Genomic DNA, 27,961 nt, shown 5'->3' with positions numbered 1-27,961 from the left:
TGTGCTGCAGCTAATAAAAGAGGCAGAGTTCGCTCCAGCTTTGCTAATGAGCTTGCCAGTTTGCCATCATGCTGGACCCAAATAATTGAGCAGGGACCATCCCCGATTCAAGACAGAAAAAGCAAGAGAGAGTTTTGGAGCAGATGTTCTAGTACAGTGGCAAGTAAAGCAAAATGGCTTAAGGAAACCTTCCATGTTCTTTGACTGCAGAGACCAATTGTTATTAGAAGCATTTTTCAAACAAGTCTAATAACTTCTATATTTAGCAAGCTATCACGGTAGGATGCAGATTACCCGGTAAGTTATAATATAGGGCTTTGCAGCCTGAGGGATTCCAGGTTGAGACCAAGACAGAGAATGTTGCAGTCTGGTCTTACACATCGTTATTTAGAAGGAAGTCTCACTGAGTTCAGTGGGGCTTATTTCCAAGTAAGTGAACATAGGGCTTTAGCTTTAGTGACATGAACAGTATTTACTGAGAGATAGGACCGTTGACAACAATACCAGTGGAAAAGACATAAAATGGTGCATTTGTGAGCAGGGATTTAACCAGTCAAAAGGAATGGGACAGCAAGAGGCAGCATTGCCCAACATGACAAAAACAAATTACAATATCAGAGTCAATAGGATAACATTAGGCTATGGTGACTGGCCTATTTTCGTCCCTTATTACGGACTTCATGTTAACTTTTGTGGATTTTTTCTCTTTCCTGAGAGTTAGGCAATGGACTGTTCCATCCCACTTGACTTTCTTTCCCAGCAGTATTATATGGTAGAGGCAGTGGAAGCAGCAGGAGGCTCAGGAAACTGAATGGAGAGGGCAGCACTTGGCTGCAGGGTGCTTGTTTCCCTGACCCCTTGCTCCCACTGCCTTTGCTGGGCAAGAAAGCAACCCACAGCCAGGTGCCTGAGATGGAAGCAGCCTGTCTCAGGGAACTGGATCAAGGGCATATTGTTCTCCAACATTGTGGAATGGCCCGTCAGTGGCTTGAGAATAGCCACATTCTTTTTGTAATAGGCCACAGCCACTCAAAGTGCATCCATGGTGTCGTGGACAGTAGAGGAAAACCTTTAAAAATAGCAGGAGGAGAAGATCAGCTGTGTAACAACCTATCAATTTAAAATAAATGTTTGTTTGGGAATCAAGACAGTACTAAGGGAACCAGGGAGATCACAAAAGTTCATAAAACTGCATGTTTGAGAACTTTAATTTGAGATTAACAAAATTTATAAAAGCTTCTGCTATGGAATCTATAAAGTGAGTTTCCAGATTCTGTTAAAGAATAATCCAATGTTACTTATTCTAATCTCTTTTTTTTAAAAAAAAATTCTCCATACTACTTATTCCTGACAAGTAGTCAATATAGTACATCCAGTGATATTACAGTGAGCTCCAAACTATCAGCAGAACCAAGCAAAAAAGAAGTACCGTATTTTTTGCTCTATAAGACTCACTTTTTCCCTCCTAAAAAGTAAGGGGAAATGTGTGTGTGTCTTATGGAGCGAATGCAGGCTGCGCAGCTATTACAGAAGCCAGAACAGCAAGAGGGATTGCTGCTTTCACTGCGATCCCTCTTGCTGTTCTGGCTTCTGAGATTCAGAATATTTTTTTTCTTCTTTTCCTCCTCCAAAAACTAGGTGCGTCTTGTGGTCTGGTGCTTCTTATAGAGCGAAAAATGCGGTACATCCAGATGGCTCAAAAAGGTGAGCTGTCACTACCATTTGCTAAATAGGAAAGACTGCCAAATACTATGTAGAACTCACATATGCAGTAACTTGGATATAGTGAAAATATTCCTGAACTGCTTCATGGGAGTCCTACAAACTGGAACTTCTACATTATCAACAACTGGCAAAATGAGACAACCACAAACTTTAAAACGTTGGTTTGGTCATAGCACCATCTAGTGGAATACAAAGTTATCACTGGGAGTATCTCATAATATACTGTAATACTGTATAAAAACAATTCTGCTCTTACAGAAATGAAATTACCATAGTAATAAACCTAAAACCAGCATGTAAATAAGTTACAGATAACATGAGTGATGCTCATGTTCTCCATGATTTAAATACTGGTTTTGAGTTAATTTTGTTTCTCAGATAGAGTTACAAGACAGCCTGACAAGCATGTAAACAGAAATAAGTTCCATTGAGTTATAGGTGTATAGAATGTAACCTATGTCTCATTTAACTGTATAAATGACTCATTTGTCCCATTGCTTTCCCTCTCTCTCCAAGGTTTAACAACTGGAATATTTAACAAATTCGAAGTATGAACCCCCTGTGCTGACTTAATAGGTAAAGGTACCCCTGCCCGTACGGGCCAGTCTTGACAGACTCTAGGGTTGTGTGCTCATCTCACTCTAGAGGCTGGGAGCCAGCGCTGTCCGCAGACACTTCCGGGTCACGTGGCCAGCGTTGACGAAGCTGCTCTGGCGAGCCAGTGCAGCACACGGAAACGCCGTTTACCTTCCCGCTAGTAAGCGGTCCCTATTTATCTACTTGCACGCGGGGGTGCTTTCAAACTGCTAGGTTGGCAGGCGCTGGGACCGAGCAACAGGAGCGCACCCCGCCGCGGGGATTCGAACCGCCGACCATGCGATCGGCAAGTCCTAGGCGCTGAGGTTTTACCCACAGCGCCACCTGCATCCAGTCGTGGATAACTCTGGGGTTGTATGCTCATCTCGCTCTATAGGCCGAAGGAGCCAGCGTTTGTCCGCAGACAGCTTTCGGGTCATGTGGCCAGCATGACTAAGCCGCTTCTGGCGAACCAGAACAGCGCACAGAAACGCTGTTTACCTTCCCGCCGGAGCAGTACCTATTTTATCTACTTGCACTTTGACGTGCTTTCGAACTGCTAGGTGGGCAGGAGCTGGGACCGAACAATGGGAGCTCACCCTGTCGCAGGGATGTGAACCGCCGACCTTCTGATCGGCAAGCGCTAGGCTCTGTGGTTTAGACCACAGTGCCACCCACGTCCCTGACTTAATAAATCAAGTCAAAAATAGAAGTGTTATACTGCTGTAAGATGTGGCACTGAGTGAATATTTCCTTAGTTTAACTTGAACCCTATGTACATGTTTATGCTAAACATGACTAAGAAAAAAATATTATCTTTTATAAACATCAACAGTGAAACACATTTTGGTTTTTCTATGTGCAATAAAGAAAGATGCTTTATTTCCAGGGGGGAAATGCATTTGTCAGATAACTGGTCAAAACATTATCTTCATAAATTAAAGACTCTTAACAGGGAAGAATTAACTTGAGACATGAATGCCTGTGTCCACGATGAAAGTAATAACTGAACCTGAAAATTAATTTCACATCTGTCTAAAGAATTCAGTCACTTTACTCTATTACACAAAGTTCACTGTGTGTTATTCCAGGAATACTGATACCAGCATCTTTGTCATGTCTATCAACATTGAGTAAGAATTCCACCCTGAAACACATTCAGAATATTACAATTAAAAGGGTATGCAAGATTCAGAATAGACAAGATGTGCCACTGTTCTCATCGTTAACAGTCCCCCAAAGTACTTGCTTTTTGTTCTGGTGCACATGGTATGCCTTTTGATGACATCAGTGGATTTCCTTTTGAGAATTCTTGCTCTAAAGACAACTGGGTATAGTTGCCGAAGGAAGTACATCTAACATTGGGGGCAGGACAGAAAGCACAGCCCTACTCCCCAATATTGCCCCATATGTCAGTAATACATGTATAGGGCCTCAAAGTTGACAGCAGCATGTCCGCAAAAAGATGATTTAGATCAGGTGTGGAGAACCTTTCGTCCTCCAGATGTTATTTATCTACAACTTCCATTACCCCTGTCCATTGGACATGCTTACTAGGGCTGAAGGGAGCTGTAGTTCAGCAACCTCTGTGGGGGCCAAAGGTTCCCTGTTCATGATTTAGATAAAACCCTTCCTTCTAAAGAAGAATCCCCATAGTATAAAGTAATGTCATCATTGCCTGTTGATAAAGGAACTGTTTCCAAAATCAGTTTGCAGCTGCCATTTAATGAAGAATTATTTATTTTGTTACAATTCCCAGAGGGACAGCTGTGTTAGGCTGGTGCACCAAAACCAATAAAGAGTCTTGTGGCAGCACAAGGACTAACAAATTCATTATAGGGTCAGCTTTCATGGACCAGAATCCACTTAAGCGGATACATGAAGTGCAAGAGTGGGGAATCTGCTGCTGATCTGCATTTCCCATCCTGCCCAATCACAGGGCATGTTGGTTGGGGCTGATGGGAGTTGCAGCCCACTGGTTCCCCACCCCTGCTGAAGTGCAATCCCCAATTGGCATGGATGTGTACATACATTGGGGTGGGGGGTTGACAGGAGTTAGTCCAAGAGAAATGCAAAAGGACAGTGATAATAACGTAAAAGCAAAATAAGTATTGTAACAATTAAAAAGGCTGCATTGACAAAAGCATAAACACCCCATCCTTGGTAGGTGCCACCAGACTCTTTGTTATTTTCATTATCGTGCAATTTAAACACTGTGGTGATGTATGACAGAAACAGGCTGAGAATCTTAACAAGATTAAGCAACAGTGCTGTGGATAGCAACTCAATATAATGTACAAGAACAGATTTAGTTCCAAAGCAAGGCAACTGCCGTAACATAACATGAAGAAACACAACAGTAGCAGGTCTACAGGACACAACCTTTGCCTGCATACAAGTTTTAACATTCGTATGTTACGAAGTAATATACAGTCAAGACATGTTTGCATTTCCATTGCAGTACAATTTTGATTCTTCAAATGTCTTCACAAGTTGCAATTCTCTCTGGACATCTTGGTTTAGAGATCCTTTTGCTTGCTCCTGTGGCCTTTGCTTCTGGCATATACTATCACATTTTGCAAAGATCCAATTCTGTAGATAGTTTAGGCAAAGCCTCATCCTACTCGAAGCAAAACAAAATACAGACTAAGTGTGTAACTCAAGTGTATATATAAAAAAATCACAAAAATAGCAGTTCCTTGGTTTTGCAGGCGTCTCCATTTTTCCCTGTTTCTGCTCACCTTTTATTCACAGATGTCCATGTCCACTTAAGTTCCTGCAGTGATGTGATTATATCCAACAGCACGAGCCATAGGAAACATTTGCCTCCATCTTCATTCCAGATGGAGCAGTTTTTCTAGCAACTTACCTCTAACTCTGTTGCATCAGTTAACAGTAACTATTCTGATGTACCAAAAGCACTGCAAGGCACTACTACACAAAGTCAAAGTTATGGATCTATTGCAATATTTACACTGAGATTCATGTTGCAAAAATAGATAATAAAAATTCAGGTAGCCAAACATAAACCCATTTCTCCTTCTGTCTTGGATGATTCCATGACTGCCAAAGAATTATCTGGAAGAGTATTGGCCTCTGCTGCTAATTCCATTTGATTATTTGCACCTTACGGTTTCTTAAGTTTTTATTAAAAACCACATATGGAACTTCTTACTTCTGCACCTATATCTGACCTGCATAGATAAGCTCATCCTCAAGCTTAGACAAGACCCCAACAAACTGATGAATACGTTCTTTGGTCATAATACAGTTTACAACATTATCCTGACCTCCCTATACTAAATGATAGCTTGTGAATTCAATACAAAATAGTGAGGGGGAGAGAGATAACATAACCGCCCCCCCGACAAATCATTTATTATCATTCTGACAAAAAAAGCACAGAAAATTGTAATAGCAATTTCTATTAATTATGGAAATGGCAGCCACTTTACAATACTTAATTAGGAGTAACTAGATGTCACAAAATAAGTGGCTAGTTTTTCAAATTTCACAATCTTCTTTGTCAGACAGGTTGTTAAACAAAACAAGGTGTCATGGAGAGAAGAGATCTGTTGCTGGTAGAGGGCATGGTAGAAGCCCTATCACCAGTAAAGGACAAGCCCCTTGCAGATTGATTAGGTTAGTTTATGCCAAGTACAGATGGTTCAGGTTGCACCAAAGAACACTGGGACAAAGAATCAATGGCCATCCCCCCTTTGAAAATACCTGAGTAGTGATTCAAAACCAAATCAGAGACAGGTTCAAGTGCTGGCTTTGCAATTTCCAAAGTGAGCGTGGTCACTGATTCTTTGTTCAAATCATTTGCACATGGCATAAACAGACCTAATCATTTGGCAAACGTTTTCCTGAATCACTGTGCTAAGGCAATCACATATGGCACATGGGACTTCCACTGCGCTCTTACTAGCAACACCTTTTTCTCTTCTCTCCCTGTCGTCTTCCTTTTTTGTGTGTGCATTCCATATTCATCCCGATAAAGAGTTCTGTGAAACAAGAAGGTTAGTTCACTACACTGCAGTCCTAATAACAGTATTATGATGCTGGGGTTGTCTGGATTTCCTCTCATGGTCCAATAGGGTTGACTGTAATTATAATTAATTATGGATACTGAAGAGGTAATATGGAGTTTCCCTGTACTTGTATTAAGCAAGTCTTTCCCACCAGATGTAATTCCATGTCCTTAAGGTAGTCAAAGTGGGAAAACGTATATCAGAATTATAGATAGTAAGATGGGGGGGAGATATAAACTGGTACAAATGGCAATAGACAATGAATACTTCCTAAGTGCCACCACACTAGGGAATGATGGTTGGGAATCACAGCCAATTATTGCTCCAAATGACCTCTTCTAGACAATGGAACTAGTCTGCAGCAGAAACACAGCCCTCAGATGGCTTATTCTGGAATAGCACATAGCATTCAATGACCAGCTGAAGTAAGCAATTTGCTGACTGCAAGAGAGAATCAATGCAAATGCAAATATCCAATGCTGAAAAACATGTATATGCTTACTTTGTGTGGTCTCATTTCCCCTGTCTACCCAATACACTTGCACATACAATTTGTTAACATCTGAAAAACTGTTTCACCTGTTTTTGCTTGGGTTCTTTATAATGACTAGTTACATACATGTGCCTCTCTGGATAATGCCTTGCAGACAGAGCAGTAAGCAGATACCTGGTCCACAGCATTTTTCATTATACCATCTTACAAGTTTCCCTCAAAGAAATCAAAATGTACAGTTTCATTAACAATGAGAGTATACATTGAAAATCTTCACGATGTTAAAAGGGAACAGCTTCTTCCATCTGTTATTAGACAGTCCTATCGTTGCAGAGATTAGTCAGAGGAACATATCTATCAACCTGTGTCATCTATATATGTAAAATGCAGTTTAAAGCTACCTAGGAACAGGAAGCCCATATCCACTCGTATTCATCCAAGTGTACAATTTGTAAGACACTATATGATGGTCAAGCAGCAACAAACCCATTCTTTCTGACAAAAACAAACATATATTACTAGCATCTTTCCAACTATCCCAAAACCTGATAGAACCGCAGGACTTTCTTCAGGTCTGCCAAGAATAAATCAGCTCCTGCATCAGATAGGTCATTGACATCAGGCAAGAACAGGTTTGCTTTATCAGGCGTAATCAAGTTATGCGACAAAAAGTGTACACCAATTTCATTACAAAAGCCTACCATTTTCTTGTTAACATGCTTTTGAGCTTTTGCCATCTGTTCAGGATTTTGGTCCATCTTGCAAGCACGTCTTGGCAACAGTGAAGACCAAACTATAGTAGCATTTGGGAACGCTCTTTTAAGAATGCCCAAGTCATTTTTCATGGATATAATGAGAGACAAGTTATCGTTGGGAAGTAGATCATCTTCTCCAATATGAATTATTATAAGGGATGGAGAAGAACGGAGATGATAAATTTCATGCAGAAGAGGCATGAGCTGTTCCCACTTCATTGCCTGTATCCCATGCCAATACACATATGCCCTTGAAACAGAGATGCCCAACTGCAATCCATGTGGTAGACTTTTAGCTCTCTTCTTTGATGCCAAGATCACAGAATTGCCACATATCCAGATTTCCTTTGGGGGAGGTTGCTGTCTTCCAGCACCTAAAAGTAAAATGCCACATTAGTTCAACTGCTTCAGATTGACCCCTGCACTAGCTTACTGTTCCTCCATCCTGAAAACGCCAGTACTAAAAGGTTAAAGACTGAAATTTAAAATCTATAAACATGTTAATATGCTAGAAAATTTGATCAGCATTCTCTCAAGACCAAAATCAAGAGACCAAGCTAGCTGCACTTTTGAGAAGACAGAAGTCCACTAATATGCAGCAGAATTAAAACATTCACAGAAGCCTGTTAAGACAACTGACTGAGGAAAACCCACTAAGAGGATCAAGGATGGGGTAGGGTGAACAGTGCAGCTGAGCTCAGCACACGAGGAAACACACAAAAAAGGATATCCCCCTCCTTCAGCTGTAAGCACTCGTTTTCAGGAACAGGTGACAGGACTATCACTGCCACGGGTCATGAAAAGAGCTGGCTGCAGAACCAGTCTCAGCACCACTAATCCTTCCACTATGAGCAGCAGCCCAGATGATACGCAGGCAGGGAAGACAACAGTTGCTGAGTGATCCTGACATCTGCACTCACCCACTTATCAACCTGAGGCCATAGTGTACCTAGCTGTAGCAAATGCAGCTCAATTTGACCTGAATTGAAGAAGGTGCAATAAAGTGTTTTTTCTGACCAAGAAAGACCATTAAGCTGCTTTCACAGGAATAAGCATTCTGGGGCAATTTCCCCCATGAGGAAAGGCCACAGCAGAAACCAGCAAGTAGAGGCAATTTGGCATGCCTCATCTTCTTGCCACCCCGGAATTTTAGCATGGCCAAAACATGGTAATCTTATGCTGCAATCCTTAGCATACATGATAAGGAGTAATGGCCACTGGGCATATGGAACTGACTTTGGAGTTAACATGCTTAATTTTGTGTTGTTAAACTACATTTTACATATATAAATGGCAGAGAAAGGAGAAAGAGAAAGTGCATCTGTACAGTATTCTGTTTGCCCAGTTCAGTGAACTCTGTGCAGTTTTAACAGATCTCGCCACTGCTGTTTTCACAAACATATCTGTATGAACCAAAATTCAGGCAAACAGAAAAGATGCACCTCTCTATTTTTTTTAAGAGTCAAACTCTGCACTCAAACCTGCCTCTCCTCCATCAGCAAACAAATACTGCAGGTATTGACAACTGCAGGTGATTTACTGCATTTTTCTGTACGATTAATACAAAGAGTTTTATTAGGTAAGAGGGGAACCAGCAAGATTAGTCTACTGACCTCTGTGATGAGACTAGTGTCATTTAGAATGAAGGAGGAGGATATAATCAACCACAGCAGTAAGAGTAGGAAGATAGCAAAATTCAGTGAGTGGTGAAAATAGTCAAGAGCACGGAGATGGCCATTTGAATGGCAGGTGGTGCTAAGAACCTGGCTTGAGAGTTTTTTTAAAGTATCAAAACTGCAGTGACATAATGCAGTAGATTCTTTTTGGCTCTGTTAGCTTCAAAATCCGCACACAGAGAAAAATAAGGGGCACAAGTCGCAATCATTACGCTTTGACATCTGTGGAATGTGAATTATACCTACCACCTGTAACTCAGTTCCATAGAAGTTTTGAATAAAAGCACCAGAGAGGAAAAAGAACACTTCCAAAAAGAGCATCTGACTGTAATTAGCTGGTTTCTTTTTATTAGATGGATTAATACTTAAGATAAATATAAACAATATATGGCAACAAACAAGGTTTAAAAAACCCACAAAACAAAACTACATCTTGAACTACTTGAAAAACTAGGGTATAAAAAATTATCTGAACCTTGTTTTGTGTCAAGAACACAGAATCATACTGCTGGAAGAGAAGATGAACAAGTATAATACTCTACTATGAAGCTGGTCACCCACCCCCCAGCTTCCCACAGATTATTAGCCCATGCAATCCAGAGCAGTGCGCCCAACTAGTAACTAAGTGGAACTCAGAAATGTGCATGATGTACAAATAGATCCAGGTGTTTAAACAAAGGAGATGAGACATATATTGGTCTTAAAAGTAAAGTGGATTTGATAACTAAAAGTCACTGCTTCCAGTCTAATGTTGCCAGTCATACCTTCACCAATTATGGCATTAATAAGGGAGACCAAATCTAGCTCTCTGCTCCCAGTGCTATCATTGATTATTTGACCTGGGGTAGCTGAGGGAAGGAATTATGTGCATAGCACCTATGCATGCACGCAGAACATTTCTGGAAACATATGTCTGCAGCAGGCTGTCTAGTTTTTTGCTGGATAAGCTATAGCAAAGCACATGAACCACATATGGAGATCCAAAATAAAATTATATACTTCAGAAATTTCTTAAAGCCAATGAGATTCTTTGGTGCCACAGAAATTCTGGGCACCCAAATGCAGCATTCGAAATTTCTGTAGTTGAAAAACCTTTTAATTTCCAGCTGAATTTATTTAATGGCCAACTAGGAAAGGTTGCTGTCTTATGAGTGATGAGCCTCTCTTATGCTGGTCACAGTGACTGTTCCCATCTTTAAGGCATGCCCACAGTGTTATGAGCACTGCTCAGCAGTACAAAACTTTAGGCTGCCGTTTTTGCAAGATTTATCCAGCAACATGTCTGCAGGGTGCTCCCTGTCCCTAGCAGAGCTGGTTTCAGGGTGGAAGGACTACTATCTTCTTGCTGTCGATATGCCCCCAGGCAGGTAGGCAATCTCCTCACTTTATTTGGTCCAGCAACTTGGTATCCAAGGGCACCTGCCTCTGCCACATGCTTACCCTCAGTCCTGGAGAAGTGTCTGGTGATGCATACCTGGATTTTGATGCTGTATGAATCCTGCTCCTGGTGCACTGCTGGATCCTTCCAAGCGATCAGTGCAACCTTGAGAGCATACTGTCCCAGCTGTTCCTAGGCAATATTTTATGTGAGCTACAATGTATTTTTCACTTGATAGTCTTTGGACCACTACCCCTGGAAACATGTATGCATTCACTCAAGTATTTCCACAAGTGTACTTGATCAAGGAACAATGGCTGGTATGGATTTCAGCCAGCAACCTCCTGAGTTTGTTCACGCTTGCTTGGAGACAGCACTATTGCATTCTCTTGTTTGTTGCTACCACTTGATTCTATGCTTTTCTTCCATTGGGGTTTGCTAGAGGGGTAAAATGTTTTGCCTTCGAGCCAGTAATCACCTAAGTATGTTTGCTACCACTTTAGCAGACAGCACCAGAAGGGCCCCTTGAATGTGACTGCTGCCCAGTTGTCTGCACTTCGTACATGTTAGGGGCACAATGGCATGGCCAAAATGCCCCCAGCTTGGCTTACTGGCCCCCTTCATGTCTGCATTATACGCAGCATGTTCCGCATAGCACCAGATTGATGGACTGTGGCACTGTTTCCCTTTTTGTGTATTTTCCAAGTAGTGTGTTTCCCCACTCCCAGTCTGAGTATGCACTGGATATGGTAGCCTTTTTTCTGGCAAAGCAGCAACATATTGTTGGTCTCAGTGTAAGGCAAACATATGACTGCTTTGTTAATACAGTATCTTTGGAACAGCTATAGGCAGAACCAAATGCTAAACAAAGAGAGGCCAAAAGCACAAGACAATAAAGATCGTCTTCTTCTATAGTACTTACATCTATTGTTCAGAAGTATAAGGACCTCCTGATCATGCATTGTCTGACTTGCTGTATGACACAATAACGTTAAAGCTTATCACATATAGTATGGTACCTATACTGATTCAGCAATTGCTTTTTCTAAATATTTCAGGATTTTATATACCATTGCATTTGTGCCCATATTCTTTTTCAACTCTTTATTTACAACTTTCTGGTTTCATAATGGGTATTCCATTGCCTTAATTGTTCCACTTGCCCACTTTAATGCAGTCACTAAAAATCTACATTATTAATTCAGACGTTTATGGTGTGGGGTGCACAATCAATTTATACCACAACATGTGTTTTCTGCATTTTCTAATATTCCACAATTAATTCTATCCTTTCTGGCCTTGTCAAAGGCCATGGGACACAGAGACAAAACTTTCCGTTTCCTGCTAAATAAAGAAAAATCTACCCTTGCTCTCAGTGAGTTGCAGCTAGATATATAGTTGGAACAATTACCACAGTCATGCCACACTAGGCAGCTGTGGTTTGGAAGCTTTTCCATCCTCACTCACTTGCTGCCATTTTTTCCAAACAGGTGTGGGACAAGATACAGTGGCATGGAAATGGCAATCCCTGCAGGTTTGTGTTTCGGAGCATCTCGCTTGGGGTTGCAGCCCCATCATATTGGAGGGCGCCTTGACTTACCTGTTACCGGTTGCACGGCAGTTATCACAGACGTACGCATCTCATTGACAACCTTCTTCTTCTTCCCCCCTCCTGCCAAGCAGGGAATAGGATTCAGGCCTCCCGGAGGGTCTACTGCCGGAGGGGCCACTCCGTTGCTGCCTCCCAGATTCAATTCCGGGGTGCCTCCCGCTGCTGCCATGGCTTCTGGGCCAAGCAAGCCACGCCGGCCAGCGATTAAAACCGCCTCCAAGGCTTTCATGAGGGACGGGTTGGGGGGACTGTCCTTAGGGTTGGGTCCCTTGGTAAACTTGTTTTCTGGCGTCCCGGGGACGACGAGGCTGTCGTCACTGGGGCTCTTGACTGGTTCCATGGCAGAAACAACGAGGAGATGGCAGGGAAGCTATGGGGTGCTCAAAAGGACCAAATTTTATTGCATGTATAAGGGGAACTCCAGCCCCCAAAATAAACTATAAATTTAGGGCGCTGCCTGTCTCTTGGGGCAGGTGCTTTGCAGGCTCAGCACTGAGGTGCTTCAGGTCCAGCACTGAGGTGGGGGCGGCGGGAGCCGCACCTGGCAGCACAAGCAAGCGACCTTTTAAAACGGGAGGCGAAATGTAGGGCCCTTCGGGGTGGAAGGCAGAGTGGGCGGTTACTCTGCAGCCGGAAGAAGCGCGAGAGCGGAGGGGTCCAGCCCAGGCGCCCTTCTCTACCCCCTCGCCACCCTCCACGGGTCTCAGCTCCCGAGAGAGGCGAGGGGGTTTCTGAGGCGCCCCCCTCCCCCCTCCCGCGAACTCCGCTAGGCCCCGGGCGCTTCCTCGCTGGAGAAGAGGCAACGGGCCGTTGCCCTGGAAACGCTCGTCGTCGTCGTCGTCTCTCCGTCACCGCGAGCGCCGGACAAACGGCGACAGCGGCGTGTGACCCCGAGCAGGGAGCAGCTTCCCATTTAACATCGAGCGGGAAAAGGACCCACGCAGCCGCCGTAGCCAATGACCCTTCTTCCGGTCTGAGGAGGGAAGTGCGCGTGCGCACCTGGCGCGGCTCGGCGCGGCTCGCTACTATATCCTAGACTCGCAACTTGTAGAGAGTCGCCTGGAGGCTTCAGTTCGTGGTTCAGTTTATCCCTCGCTTCCCTCTCCTCCTGGCGGAGGTGAGAGCTGCGCAGGACAGCATATCACGCATGCGCAGTGCGGAGGGAGGAACAAAGATGGCCCAGATATACCTAAAATCTGCATGTGTTTTTATAGGGAACAAATGTGCCTGGGCTGATTTATATGTGTAGGTGCACATTTAAAAATAGTTATTGCGCCATAAACACAGTGGACTGCCCACGTGTGCTTAACCCTAACCTTGCTTCCCTGAATTCAATAGAACTTACATGTGAGTACAGTAGTAGACATGGTTAGGATTGTGCTGCTTAGCAGCATAAGAAGATTTACATAATTGCACGGGGGGGGGCACCAGGTGGCACATTGGAAGATGGCCAACAATAACATCTCTCCGACCCACACGAGGTAATTAAGAGGCTGCTATGGGAAGTATGCAGTCTTCCTGACCCCCCAAGGAGATGGGGGGGGGCTGCCTTGCCAGCGGTGGCCATAATGCACGCCCGGATTCGAAAGAATGGGGTGCCGGCCACTTGGCACCAGCCCTCGGTGAAGTCGGCTCTTCCTGACGCTGCTTCCAATCTGCGCGTGCTGGTTCGCTTTAGCTCAAAAATATAATTGGAAATATATAATTGGAAAGTAGCTAAAGCACATACATCAAGCAAAGTTCGGGAGGTAAGACTGCTGATTAATGGATCTCTGGGATCGGAGCGGCAGGCGTGACAAATAAATCAAGTGATGAAGCGCCATTAAGAGACTGGTATGTCTGCAGTGAAGAAGGGGGGTGGAGGAAAAAACTTTGCCTTATGTGAGTACTAATAACCCTCCACCCCAAAGAAAGAAGAATCGCCGTATTTTACTAATCACAAGCAGGAATTTAAAAACTGTGTGGGGTGAATTAATGATCAAAGAGAGGACTGGTAAATATCGGAGAATGGAAAAATTCTATGACGCAGTTTTAAATGGCGTCTCGCAAGACAGGCTTGTCTAAGAAAGACGGAGGGAGGAGGACCAGGATTATTGGAATGGGAATGATGATTGGAATGCGATCTTAACCTGGCAGAGCCCTCTATGAGATATTTGACAAGCCTGGGAAAACTAAAGGGCAGACCGAAGATAACTTTTTGAAGGAGGAGGGGAACGGCGGCTGTCCGTATGAGATATGACTTGTGGAGTGTGCAAAACCCACACAGACGATGTTTGCTTCCAACCTGCTTGTGAAGATTATCAGAGATCGCAAAGAAAGGAATATATGACAACAACAAGAAGATGAAGAAAGTAATAAAGAGACTATCTGGATAGAACTGTTTAATTAAAGCAGTAATAGAAGTGATGTTTGGACCCTCGTTCGGAGCTTGATGTATGGGTACCCCCAACAAAATTTAAAAATCTGGCGGTATAATTTGGAATTAATGTGATTTGAAATAATGTGATGTGATTGGCCTGTTAATAAAAATTATGTTTAAAAAAAAAGAAAGAGAAGATTTACATAATTGCAAACATAACAAAAGTCATCAGCAATAAATAAAACTCATCAGAAAGTGCCCAATCAAATGGAACGATTTCCACATAAATCATAATGGGATCTAAAAAATACAAAATACAACAAGTTAATAGCTGTAACAGTTATTAAACAAGACCCTGGGGCCAAGAGTCTGTTCAGCAGCCTCAGCTTTTGTGGCTGGAGTGCAATCCAGTTACCGTAATTCATGGACGCTGCAATTGTAGAACCTTTCTGGGTTGTCTTAAATGTTCAAGTTGACTTGAGGCTGGCAAATTATAAGCAAAAGTTGTTTTGTGGGGAATGGGGACAATGCTGCCTAACGGTGCAAGTAGCCACCGCTGAAACACTTGTCTTCGAAAGGATTTCTTTTCTATTGATGAAAGTGAGTTGGAACGAAATGGCATAGAATACCGAGGAAAAAACATTTTGCCTATGCTCTTCACCAAACTACAGGTGGCAATCTTATGCTCACTTGCTTAGGAGGAAGTCTTATGAAATCAATGAAGCTTTCAGCGAGCAACCCTCAGTAAGATCACACTGTTATAATACATGAATTGACTATTATTTAATGAAGATATCCCAGCATGTGTTCTTACATCCACAAAGTCCCTTTGGACAAGATGCATTTCTCTCCCACTGCTTAACAAGCTATGGATTCATTTCCACGTTCATGTAAATGTTATGTGTTAATTTTATCTCTGCCTTAAATTCTAAGCGGGTATTATTACTCATTTTATGATCCAGGGGCTCAGATTTTTTATTTTTTTATTTTATTAATTTGTTGAAAGCTTGTGATGCTGCTCCTTCAGAACAGCCATACTGGACTGAAGGGTGGAGAATTACAATGTGGACATTTAAAATAAATAAAAGTCTCCATCTTACTGGAGAATACAGTATGAATACATAACTATATTCTGAGAGTTCTTATATGTGTCGTGGAGTATTTAGTTAAAAGGCTGTGTGGCTTATTCCTACCAGGGGAGAGCATGTGAAATTTGAATTGAAAACTGGAATAAAGTGTTATTTTAATCCTAGCCTGAGATCTTGGGGCAATCTCCCCCGCCCCACTTTCTCCTGGCCTTATATTGAATAGCAGAAGAACAAATGCATAGCCCAGATGGTCCTTCTAATCAACAGCACGTGCACACTCAGTGTTCCCCCCCTTTTGTATGTTAAACAAGAATGCATTTATTAAAGATATCAAGAATACATTTATTTATTTAAGAAAAGATAACACGAAAACAAACTTTTCATAAAATTTCCTAATGTGCTTTTAGCAGTAAGGTAAAAGGTAAAGGCAGTATATCCATTTATCCCATATTAAATATGAATGAGCATAGATCTTTATTTGTGAAAGTTTTAAGTTAATGTTTATCATCAGCTTTAAAAAAATAATAATATTAGGGTTTTAGCCTTCCACAGCATCCATGAGAAAGTTTTGTCAACAAGTGTGTGAAATCTGATAAATGCAATGCCAATTAAGAAAATGATTTATTTGGAAATAAATGGGAGATAATATGTTGAGAAAATAGCTGACATTATTTACTTTGCTGCCAGCAACAATATGTTTCTAACAACCATTTATTACTCTACCTAATTGGTTACATTATCTCAAAACAGATCATTTCAAACAATTATCTTGTTTCAGCTGGGTTCGGAAACATTGCATCTTCATGCAGCACTAAGGTTATCTTCCTTCAATGCGAGTGTAACATTAATGTATGGAGCGTTGATTGGGATAGCAGTTGGTATATTCAAACAAAAAACCAGAGGACATTTTTCTTCTAGGAAAAATCAGTTCCTAAAATCAGAATTAAAGCTAGTACTAAATATTTTAAATAGGCCAAAATGCAAACATTATCTTGTTCTACATATTTTTGCTGAAAGTTCTGCAGCAGTCTACATGTCATAAAGCTTAAGCTGTTCTTTGATGTCAGTTTCAGACATCTCCCCAAATGTTTCTGTTTTTTCCTTTAAGAGGGTGAAGATGGCAGTCAGTTGTTCTCTTTGGACCCTGCCAAGAAGAGAAGAACAATAACAGAAAGAGAAAATGGAAAAAACATTGCATCATAAACTTATAATGCCTCTGAGCAAGATTAATGGAGTCTGTCACAATGCTTTCCGATACTTCTTCTGCAGTTATATCTGGTGTCTCTGTGGTAGGTATGAGTACGATAGCCCTGGGATATTCCCCATCCAGAATTAAAAGCAGGAATGGAGACCTGTGGCCCTCCAGGTGTTGGACTCATCAGCCCTAGCCTACTAACAACATCTGGATGGTACCATATTTCCCATCCCAGACCTAAAGTCTGATTTATGGTAGGACATTTGAATGAAACCTTTCCCTAACATTCAGAATGGAAAATAGCATGCACCTCTGGTTGTGGGGGGCCTTGGTTTCTAATCCCCACTTTGAGTGTGTTCATTTATTAAATGGAAATGGTCTTTTCAGATACAAGAGCCTATTTCCCTTAATCCCACCAGTTCCAAAAACATGTTGTTTATCTTTTAGTCCCAGCCTATACAAAATGCTCAGCCATGTGGTTTTTCCCTTGACATTTTCTTCTACAGAATGAGCGGCAGAAGTTGCAAAAGCAGAGAGAAAGATGTGTGCAGGTGGATTGCAGTGTGTCATGAGACAAAAGTAGCTTGGGGTGAAGGGGTTTTACTGTGGGAAAACAGAAAAGCATATCTCCTGTCATGCTCAACTTCAGCAGCAGACATATTGGTGTGTGTGTGTGTGTGGTGTTTTTTAAAAAAAATCACATGAAAACATAATGAGACTGAGTATCACGTAGCTTGGCCCATAGCCATTACTGTCTAAGAGAAATGGTTACCATTTTTAAAATGAGTTTAGTAACTGTCCCTGCTGAGGAGAATACACGGTGGTGGAACACTCTGTTCACAGCAACCCACTGCATAGATTTCATTATACTTGTGACTTGGGTTTAAAAGTTCATTGCCCTGATCATTCAGAAGACTTCTCTATTATAACCAAGGCTCCAGTGCTGATTCATGGTGACAGACACTATTATACATTCCTGATTAGCTACCATGGGTGTAGTCAGGACTTTTGTTTGGGGAGGGGCAGCAAAAGTTGTTGGGCTTTCCCCCCCCCCAAGGAAATAAAAATTGTTGAACTTTTCTTGGGAAATCACAGGTAAAAATACCCTGTACTGTAAATAGGACATTGCGGGGTGGGGGGAGCTTCTGCTTGGAGGGCAGAACCTCAGATAACTGAGCACTTTCAGTGCTTTTCAATAATATTTGTGTACTCCCATGGGTACAGGAGATGGAGAGGAAAGGGGGAGGAAAGGAAGCGACAGACAGCCTTTCATGTGAACAACTCCAAATCCTTACCTACTTTGGAGTGAGGCATCACTTCTTTCCAATTTTGGACTGCTCTTTTGTGCAAGCATGGTAGATCACAAAAGGTATATGTGCACATATAAACAAATATCATTGGATCTCAGGTTTCCTGGCTTGGAGCAACACACACACGGCTGCTGTTTTGTGCAAATTTGGTAGATTGAGGAAAAATAATAAGAAAGTTGTGTGCTTACAGGTAAACAAATACCAGTGTGCATGCCCATAGTGACCTCAGGGAAGGCCAGCCCACCCATGAAGTGGCGTGAAGTAGTTGCCTCAGGCAGCAGAAGCCCCCAAGGCAGCAGCCTCATGGGCACCTCCTGCCACTCCCCCACCTCTGCCGGAGGTGCGGTGCCAGTATAGCTGCTGATCTCCTGCTGGTTTCCGGCAAGATCTTGCGAGACATCATCAAAGTCTTGCAAGATGTCAAGGAGAGCAGAAGTCCTCATGAGATCCGGGTGAGATCTTGCAAGTTCTTTCAGGGAATCGGCACCAATGCCAGCACTGCTTCTCCACAAGAGGCGGAGGAGACACAGCTAGTGGTGAGCGTCCCACTGGTGGTGGTGTGGCAGAGCAGGGTGGCACTTCCTGTTTCGCCTCAAGTGGAAAAATGGGACGTACCACCCATGACCTCAGGATTCCAGAACTTACAGCTGTCAGTTTTGAGGGAAGGCAGGCAAGAACCCACAGTTCAGGTGGGGCTCACTACTCGGGGAGGAGGTGATTCCTCAGCTGGAGTAGGTTTAGGACAGGTGAGGGACACATGCGTCGTCAAGCCCAGAAGGTATAAAAGGAAAGCCGTCCTGGCCTGGCCAGGCTGGCATCCTTGCTGGGAACAGCTCTCCTGACAGATGATTTGGACTCAGGTAATTGGATGCTACTAACAGTGGAAGACAGGAATGCCTGGCGTGCTCTGGTCCATGGGGTCACAAAGAGTTGGACACGACTAAACAACTAAACAACAATTGAATACTTTCAATGCTTTTCAATAATATTTGTGGATCTGGGGATCTCATTAAAAAGAAGACGACAGGAACAATCTACATCTCTTGTACTGCAACTTCAGGTTCTGGTCTTCATATTTTGTGTGCTACTCAATGCTACTTACAATCAGAGAAGATCTAACAAAATCTGTTTGTTATGATTTATTTAGATGCTGCGTTTTGGCCCAAAAGCTTAAGTCTATGGATTTTAGTGGGTCTGCTCTGAGGATGACTTAACTGAATAGCATCCTTTGTGTGCTGATTCAGCATTTTTACATCCGGATGCAGAAGATTTAGCATCTACCAGTCACTGCTGCTCCACTAGAATGCCAGCTTGGTGTCCAGATTTTTGGAATCCAAATAACATTCTATAACTAAGTGATCCTTCCTCCTTTACTCAGCTCCAAATATTGGGTGTAGAGAGATAATTTTTATTGGGACCTTGGAGTGGAGGAAAAGGACTTACACTCTCTCTGCCTCTTGCTGCACTCCCAGTCATGATTGCCCCCACCCTTGCTGCAGCTGTGTGTGGTGGTGGTGGAAGAAAAGCAGATAAAAAGGTAGTACTATTTGGAAAGAGAAGGGTTAAAATGGTAGTCTTGACTAGGAACAAGGAAACTGCCTTATATGAAGTGAAGCCACTGGTCTATCCAGTAGCTGATGCCATCAGGTGGGTCCCTGCAGCTTACCCAGAAGAAGAGACAATGGGGAGGTCAGCACTGTGCAAACACACTGGCGTGAGCACTGTATTAACTCCACTGGTGCATTTGTGCAGAATCAACCTCCCTACAGCCTTGCCCTTCCCTCTCTCTCTTGGTAAGCAGCAGCAGCAACAACTCACCTGCACAGAGATCAGGTAAGGACTTCTGCCTACCACTGAAGCCATCTAACTCAATATTGACTAGCAGCTCTTTCCAGGATTTCCAGTTGATGCTTTCCCAGCCTTATCTGAAGATGCCAGAGGATGAACCTAGAACCTCTTGCATGCAAAACATGTGCTCTTCCACTGAGCTACCGTTCTTCCCACAAGAACCTAGGGAGATTCCTAAAGGGAGAAATCATAGCGAAAGAAATGACCAAAGCACCACTTCATCAGACCACACCCAGCCTATATAGGCCAGAGTAGCTGTGCAATGGGAACAGATGTTCCAGAAACATTTGGCCATGCATGCCACTATTTTTCCTTTCAGACTTTATTTATTTTTAAGATGTTGTGTTAGTTAATCTAAATTGCTTTATGCAAAGTTGTATGGATTGATCTTTGTATTGATGTATTGATCATTGACACTAGGGTTATCTGTAACTGAGGGAAGGTCTTGTCTCCTCCATCTTTCTGGTTCAACCCTATGTTCACTGAGCAGAGATGCTGTCCAGATGCAGCCTTATTCTCTATTTCCAACTTTGTTTGGCTTGGTGCTGTCTCAACTTCCCCTCAACCACTTTTCAGCTGCCCAGCGGACGACCCATCCACATGTGCCCATATTCAGCCCACTGTTATACTGCTTACCTATGTGAAATATGAATGGACCCAGACAGCACATGACATGCAAAAGCATGAAAGGAAGTTTTTGAGGGCAGAAGGGTGGTGGTGGGGAGCGATGCCTGTAACTTTGTGTCCTGGCTACTTTTAACCCAACATAAACTGATAGTTTGAATTTGCTCTTTAGAATACCTACTTCTCATACCATTCCTTCAAAGATGATACTGTCTTCTAGTTGTTAATCTTGGGCAGTAATTATAGTATTGTTTCCCAAGGAGGGTATAACTAATGCTCTTTGAAGTATTCCTCCCACCCCCCACCCCAGGGTAATATTTGAAACAAACCAAGTAGTTCGAGGGTGGAAAGGCATGGACACCATGCACATTAACAAACACAATGACCATTCATATAAACTATTTAAAGGTTTATTGGACTGAATAATGGCAATATACATTTTAAGCCACTAGAAATTACAGTCCTATGTATATAAGATCCACCTTCACATTTAGAAAAAAAAATGTAAAAAATACCCAGACAGCCAGTTTTGTCACTATTGAGGAGATAGCTTTGCTCGCTGCCACTAGTAATATTCCTTGTACAATAGACGTATTGCTGTATACTGAGACATTATATTGTATATAAGGCATTCTTTGCATAGTTAATGCTGTTTGGAACACTGCATCTGTCAATGTGAGTTGGAGGCAGAATGGTTGCTAACAGGTTTTTCAAAGCCGAGTGTCCTTATACATATTGGTATACGTATATAAATAGGATTCAATTGCAAACTGTATTGCTAGTGAAAACATACAGAAGCAGAAGCTTAGACTTAAAAAAAAGAAAAGAAAACCCAAACTTCCCACTGTTTCCTAAATAAGCCCTTGAAAAAGTTATGCTGGGGGGGGGGGACATCTGCCCCAAACCTAGGTGCCCCAAAGAATGATTGACTAAACAATTTCAAGTATTGTCTGCATAAGTTATCATTTTTAAAAGCAGCTTGGGTTTGATATATTATTAAGCATCGAATCAGTCTGCCCTCAAAACATGAAGAAAAAACAGGAGTATTGGGAGGAAATTCCAGCCTAAAATGGTAATTCTACAAAACAGGAAGTGACATCAGTATTGTCCTGAAATACTACCTTTGTGGAGGAAAAGACTTATAAAACCAGTGTGGGCTTACAGTAATTGATGGTTTCTAGCCACTAAGGCCCATCAGACGTTATTTTCTGTATGGGTTAACGATCTGATAAATCTTTCAGGGAAGCAAAGAACAGAGAAGTTCAAAAAAGATGTAACAGTGTGGTGTCAGGGAGAAAAGAAAACAAGGATCTTTGAGGTTACTCGGGAAGTTTATAATTAATATTTCAAGAGTTGCCTTACATTTCATGGATTATGTTTTCTAACTCTGTTATTGGGGACAGGAAGCAACCGCTAAGTAAACAGAAGCATTGGCTATCGAGCGTTAATGATGCTCAGACCTCAGGATGAAAATCAGTCATGAACTATTACACTAAGGCGGCAATCCTGTATATCCATTTTGCTGGGAGGAAGCCCCATTGAACTCAGTGGCACTTACTTCTGAGTACACAGGCCTAGGAGTGCATTCTTATCTCTCAGGATTCATTCTACCTAAGATGGAGGACTGCTTCGTCTTCAAAAGGCTACACTAAAGTCTACATCCTTCTACCATCCACAAACCATCACAATGCTTTATATCTCAATGCATTGTCTTCAAAGATATAAAGGAAGCTTTTGGTCCCAGATGGAGGGGTGAAAAGGGACCAAATAGTTTGATATTGTATCTCTGGACTGGCTGATGCAATGGGTAACCTTTGTCCATGCTATCTAAACGGAATATCTCGGGTTTTTCTTTTGGATACAGCAGATATGGAGTGGTTGTCACAACAAAGTGCATTCATGAGTTTTACTTTGATATCCAAGAACAGCACCCTCAAAATGTAACTTCCATAACTTTCTCTAGCCCACATAATTCTTGGGATCAAGCCACACAGATCCTTTACAGTCTCGATATTACAAAGATTTATTCTGAGGAACTCAGCTTCGTTCAGCCAATGAGAAAGTCCCGTATTTTGAGGGGTTATTTATTTTTCGGTTATGTATGTGTATCAGGTTGGTTTGGGGTTGGTTTGTTTCTCAAGCCTTTAAAGATGCCAAAGGGAAAGCCTTAGGAAGAGTTTAGGGATAACTTCATATAGTCTTCAGTTCTGCAAGGGAAACAAGAAGAAAAATAAAGAGGATACATTTCAGTCATGTTGCCTTCTGTGGGTTGCTTTCTTACTACTACTTTCTGAGATAAGTGGAGGAAAAGAACCGAGTTTAGGGAGGGAGCTTGAAGGAAAGTTTCTGAACCACCCAGGCACACACACACACAGTGATTAGCAGAAGGGGTGCCTCAGGGTTTAACGCATTTGCTTCATCATTTGCAGCAGGGTAGTCTATGCCCAAGAAAGTGAGCACTGTACCTAGAAACCTCTTATTTTGTGCCAGGCATATTCCAAGTTCTAGCCCTGCAAACTGAAAACATGCAAGGATCCATGTAAAACCAAATTACGGTAATATGTCTCACTGTCCCACCTCAAACATTTTCCCCTTTGGATATCCCAAGAAAAGTGACCAAATAGCATGTTTCATAATATAGGTCTACAAACAGAATCAGGCAGGCCATACATCGCTGATGCCGGCACTTCTCACACATTACAGATTTGTGTTAGCCTTTCCACGGTTGACAGAAGCAGTTTTTACTGACCCAGGAAACTGGAGCTTGCAACAGAGGGAATTACTGCAGTGCATAGCTTTAACCAATCTCATTTCCGCTGGCAACCCTTTCCTAAAAATATCCACATCCCAGCATCATTTCCTTATCCCCCCACCCAACCGCATACAGTTTTCATAAAAATCAAAGACTGACTCGGTTCATAAACATTTTGAGAGCACGTGCTTGTTAAGGTTTGCTGTTGAGACAATATGGGTACTGGTAACCATTTAACATAGACAGCAGTGGACAAGATGTATACTCACCCATGTCTTATATATCAGACAAAATGAGTTTACACCCAATTGTCCAGTATAAAAAGATACAGGCTATAATCTTCTTTAAGCTGGAAATAATATCTTAATAATTTACAAAGGGCAGCATAGTTCAGTCACACTCAGTTGTTTATTGTTCCCCTTTTATAGATTGAATAAAAGAAAAAGAAGCAAAGTGTATGAATCCAATATCATTTATACTGATGTTGACTTACTGAAGTTAATGAGGCTAAAGCAATGGAAATGATCGTGTAATAGCTCCACTAGGTTGCAGTCAACATGATTAAAGAACTGGTGTGCCTGCCCTTAAACCACTTTTACCTCATTTGGGTCAAAGGAGCTTAATGGCTTAAGAGACAGGCAGACAGCATTTGAATGCCATTACACTCTTCAGAAATGGTCATTTTCCCAAAGTAGCTTTGGGATCAACAGACTTAATGGCCTCGGTGTGTTATGTCAAGTCTTTTTGAGCTGTTGGACCACACAACAGTTCTCTTGATGCCATATACATTTATATAAGGCATTTTATTTTGTTTATTTTGTTTTGTTGGAAGCCGCCCAGAGTGGCTGGGGAAACCCAGCCAGATGGACGGGGTATAAATAATAAATTATTATTATTATTATTGTCGTGTCAACTGAAACAGTTCATCCCAATCTTAAGACAAACATTAATGTCAGCATCAGTTGGCTTAGCAATATAAGCAGCATCATGCAAAAGAGAGTTCTACATGCTTTCTGATTTCAGCTTTGTGGACAGTCACTGACTTTAGTGTTTTAGGGAAACAAAATGGCATTCAGTTGTTCTATGAAATTCTTGATGCATCTTCTCCATGCGTAGGGAAAGGAGGGTACCCACATACCACACTTTTAGGGAATGCAGAAAACTATCTTATTTTGACCATGATCACCCCAAAATGCACATTTCTTGACAATTCACTAACAGCCCAATCTACCCATTCAAGCCAATATACTTAGATTTTACTACAAACATCAGGAACTGCATTAGTTAATGTGTCGCTATGCAAGCAATTCATCTGATGTAATGTTAGCTAACTTTGCATGGCATAGATCCAAAATACTGTACAAGTAGGGAGATGAATATGAGATCATAGTCCCTTGATGGCTCCCAGTTCTCCCATTCAGTATTTTTCTGCAGCTTCCTAATCCATTCACCCCCTTCCCTATCGCTTGTTGACACAGCAAAACACTCATAAGTTAGCAGGTGGGGAATGACATCAACTGCCTGGAAAAGGATCAGTACAACACAGAAGATATGAGAAGGAAATTTTGTGAAAGATTGCCAGGTGGGGCACAGACAAAGAACAAAAGGACCTGGGGAGAACTAGAAGCTGAGCAGAAATGGAAAATTTCAGAAGCTCAAAGCAGCATTCCCACTGCCCCTCTGTTTTCTCTATGCCTTCCTAACACATTCAGAAAGAAGAGAAATTTTGGCCCACTAGCTAAAAAACACCATGAGTTGTATTCCAATTAAATTATACTCAGAGGAGATCCATTGAAATTGAAGCACCTACGTTAATTTCAGTATGTGTACTCTCATGATTTCTCCTTATATGAATGGTTTTGTTTGAAAATTTGCATGCAGGCTAATTATAGTTTCTAGAGAAACAGCTATGCTGACTGCAGTAAGCCCCCACCGCCTTCGGTCTCAAGATTCCTGCTTCTTCTTCCCCACCGGTGAGTGCTCTTACCGTGCTGCAAAAGATGAAAAGCAAAAAAAGGAACAGAAACTTACCAGCCTCTCTTATCCCAAAGAAGCACCATGCTGGACAGGAAAGCAAAGCTGCTGATCAAGGAATGGGAGGAGAAGGACAAGGCAAGCAGCAAAAGGGCAAATGACAACAGGAAGAGAAGGTATTTACCACCCCAAGGCTACACACACAAGGAATCAGCAAGCAGATATCACAGGAGGAGCAAGCAGAGGGGGGAAGCATGCACTGGGGAGCAGGATTGGCAGAGGCCAAAAAGGCACCTGCTCCAATGTATTCCCTACCCCTCGGAAGGCCTAGCTGTGTTTGCGGAAGGGGGAGTTGGCAAAAGCGCCTTAGCTGCTTTGATTGATTCTCTGCAATCGCTTCTTTCTTTTGGCATATTCGGAGGAACTGTCTTATGATGACGTGTTTGTGCAGTCTGCAGTGATGCAACAGTGATGCTCTGTGACTAGAAAGACAAACTTGTATGTTGTCCTTAAAAAACAGGACACAAGCAGACCCCAAATGGGAAATTCTTGCCCTACCCTGTGGGATTTCACCAAGAAGTTGTGGTGCACTAACATTTAGATCCAAAGTTGAGAGTTCTTCCTATTGTATGAATTGTGAGTTTCAGAGTGTTGTGCACAAATCTGCTGCAAGCTTTGGCCACTGTATCTTAAATGAAGGGCAGGTCAAGCAGGAGGGCTGTATCCCCTCCATTCTCCTCTTCTTCACTTGGAATTAAACCAGGGCAAGCACACAGCTATTGGTGATAGTAAACACAGCCACCATGCATCCAGCTCCCCACTGCCCACTGCCATAATGTCTAGTAGAACGTATACTGGCTGCAATCTGCAATGCCAAAATCATATTCATTCTCCAAGCTGCAGAATTGGGAGGTAGGAAAACATGAGATCATGATGTCACAACACAAGGTACGTTCTACTACACATTAGAGAAAGAGAAGTGGAGCTAGATGCAGAGCTGCTGCTTTCATTGGCAGCTGCACGTTTTCCATGATGTCTAAGTCTGGCTGTCAGAAAACTGCTTTGGGGTTGTTTGTACCTGGAAACTACAGCACCTGATGCTATCAAATGGTGGTTACCTCAGAATGGCACTTTGTTGATATTTCCCAGGAAGGGTGACATTCGGAAAGCATCCTGACCTTTATTGCTCTTTCAAAACTCACGGGACACTTGAATGTTGCCCTTTGCCTCTGGCTAACCCTAAAACTGTGTCAAGAATGTGCACACAGACATTCTCCTCAAAATGGAAATTTCACAGGGGCCATCTGCAGACCTTCTTGTCCTTAGGCTTAGGCTCATACCCTTAGTGAAAGGGGGCCACACTCTCCGTTTCTCTCATCTACAGAATGACAAGAAGATATTGTGGGTTGTATCAGCTCAGGTCCTGCCCAGAGCAGACCCGCTGAAATTAGTGGAACTTAGTAAGTCATGGTCATTAATTTCAACTAGTCTGCTCTGGTGACCAAGAAAACCTGTGTTTCTAGACCCTTGCTTAACTACACTGAACAACTTACATTGGTTTATACCTTGTTAACTGCCTAGGCTTCCTCAAAGAATTCTTGGAATTGTAGTATGAAGACATGGTGAGGAGAATTCTATGAAAGGTCCCCACCACATCTACCATCATCACCACCTTCAAGCTACAATGCCAAGGTTTCCCTGGGAAGAGGGACTGGTTGAGAAACCAGTTCAAATCTGGTGTGGATATGCTGCTATAATACAAAATAGGAGAAGGGGTTTTGCAGAGAGGCTTCTCAAGATCTACAGAGGGCGCCCCAACACCAGGAATCTCACATTGTCTTCCCGGGGAAACAGTAAAAATGAAGCGTAATAACTAGAAGACTGGAAAGTACAAAATCCAGAATCATATCCTGCTTTGAATTGTTGCATCCTTCAGGATTAAATCCTAATATGACCAGAGATGCATAAAGTATAATTCACAAATCACTTACTGAGGCTGTTTCTAAAATGCATCCTTTAGACTTCCAGATAGGCAGATGGGTGGAAGTGCATAAGAGGAGGAAAGGTAATGCTTTATACGTAAATATAGAATGTGGAACCCATTTGAAATCATGAGCATTTCCAGGCTGGTTTGTTCCCTTGACGCCAAAGGGACTACTAACGAAGTGGAAGTGCAAGTTTGCCACTTGAAGCGGCTTCTGGACTGTAGGTTTTGGCCACGACCCAGAACCTAGTCACTTACTGCAGGGCATCTTCATAGATTTTCACTGGGATATCTGCAACACTGAAAAGGCTGGCGTCAAGGGCGCTTGCTGAAGCCCATGCCCCAGCAGGAGGCTTGCTTCCAATCCCCGGCTGCTGCCTCTTCTTGCTGCCTGTTCACCTGCCCTCTTGGAGTGAGCAAGGAGAAGGGGCAGCAATGCCTTGCACTCATTCTCTTGGGCAGGGTTGCCTGTTGGGCCCCAAAGGAAAGATGGAATGTGGCAACAATGGCGAGGGAGAAAGGGATGGGTGCGCTTAGGGAAGGGAGCCCACGGAGAGAATCTTGCCCCCAAGGGGCCC

General features: G+C 42.6%; 2 protein-coding genes across 5 annotated transcripts in view; both read right to left on the bottom strand.

Annotated features, from left to right (window-relative positions):
* Positions 1 to 855: 855 nt before the first annotated feature.
* On the bottom strand, positions 856 to 15,952 carry LOC308582386 (uncharacterized protein). The gene is made up of 2 exons (XM_081185444.1): positions 12,238 to 15,952; positions 856 to 7,957 (listed from the first exon to the last, which is right to left on the bottom strand). The coding sequence occupies exons 1-2, from the start codon at positions 12,587 to 12,589 to the stop codon at positions 7,362 to 7,364; spliced, it is 948 nt and encodes a 315-aa protein (XP_081041570.1). The 5' UTR covers positions 12,590 to 15,952; the 3' UTR covers positions 856 to 7,361.
* Positions 15,953 to 16,214: 262 nt separating this feature from the next.
* JMJD6 (jumonji domain containing 6, arginine demethylase and lysine hydroxylase) overlaps positions 16,215 to 27,961 on the bottom strand; it is a 79,493-nt gene continuing 67,746 nt past the window's right edge. The window contains exon 4 of one of the 4 annotated variants that reach the window (XM_081185417.1): positions 16,215 to 16,840. In XM_081185417.1, coding sequence (XP_081041543.1) covers positions 16,726 to 16,840 — 115 coding nt within the window. In that variant the 3' untranslated portion in view covers positions 16,215 to 16,725. Of the gene's footprint in view, positions 16,841 to 21,067; positions 22,881 to 27,961 lie in introns of those variants that run through there. The other 3 variants (XM_081185415.1, XM_081185418.1, XM_081185414.1) reach the window with 3 other exon arrangements.

Source organism: Podarcis bocagei (assembly GCF_964188305.1).
Source record: "Podarcis bocagei genome assembly, chromosome: 2".
Classification (NCBI taxonomy): Eukaryota; Metazoa; Chordata; class Lepidosauria; order Squamata; family Lacertidae; genus Podarcis; species Podarcis bocagei.
Note: the sequence above shows the minus strand (reverse complement) of the source record. Positions and strands in the feature narration are given on the sequence as shown.

Bases quoted from the DNA above. Each gene is read 5' to 3' on its own strand.
- LOC308582386 (XM_081185444.1), bottom strand. From the start codon at position 12,589: ATGGAACCAGTCAAGAGCCCCAGTGACGACAGCCTCGTCGTCCCCGGG. The intron at 7,958-12,237 runs GTAAGTCAAGGC...TTTTACTTTTAG, and splicing joins TGCCGTGCAACCGGTAACAG to GTGCTGGAAGACAGCAACCT.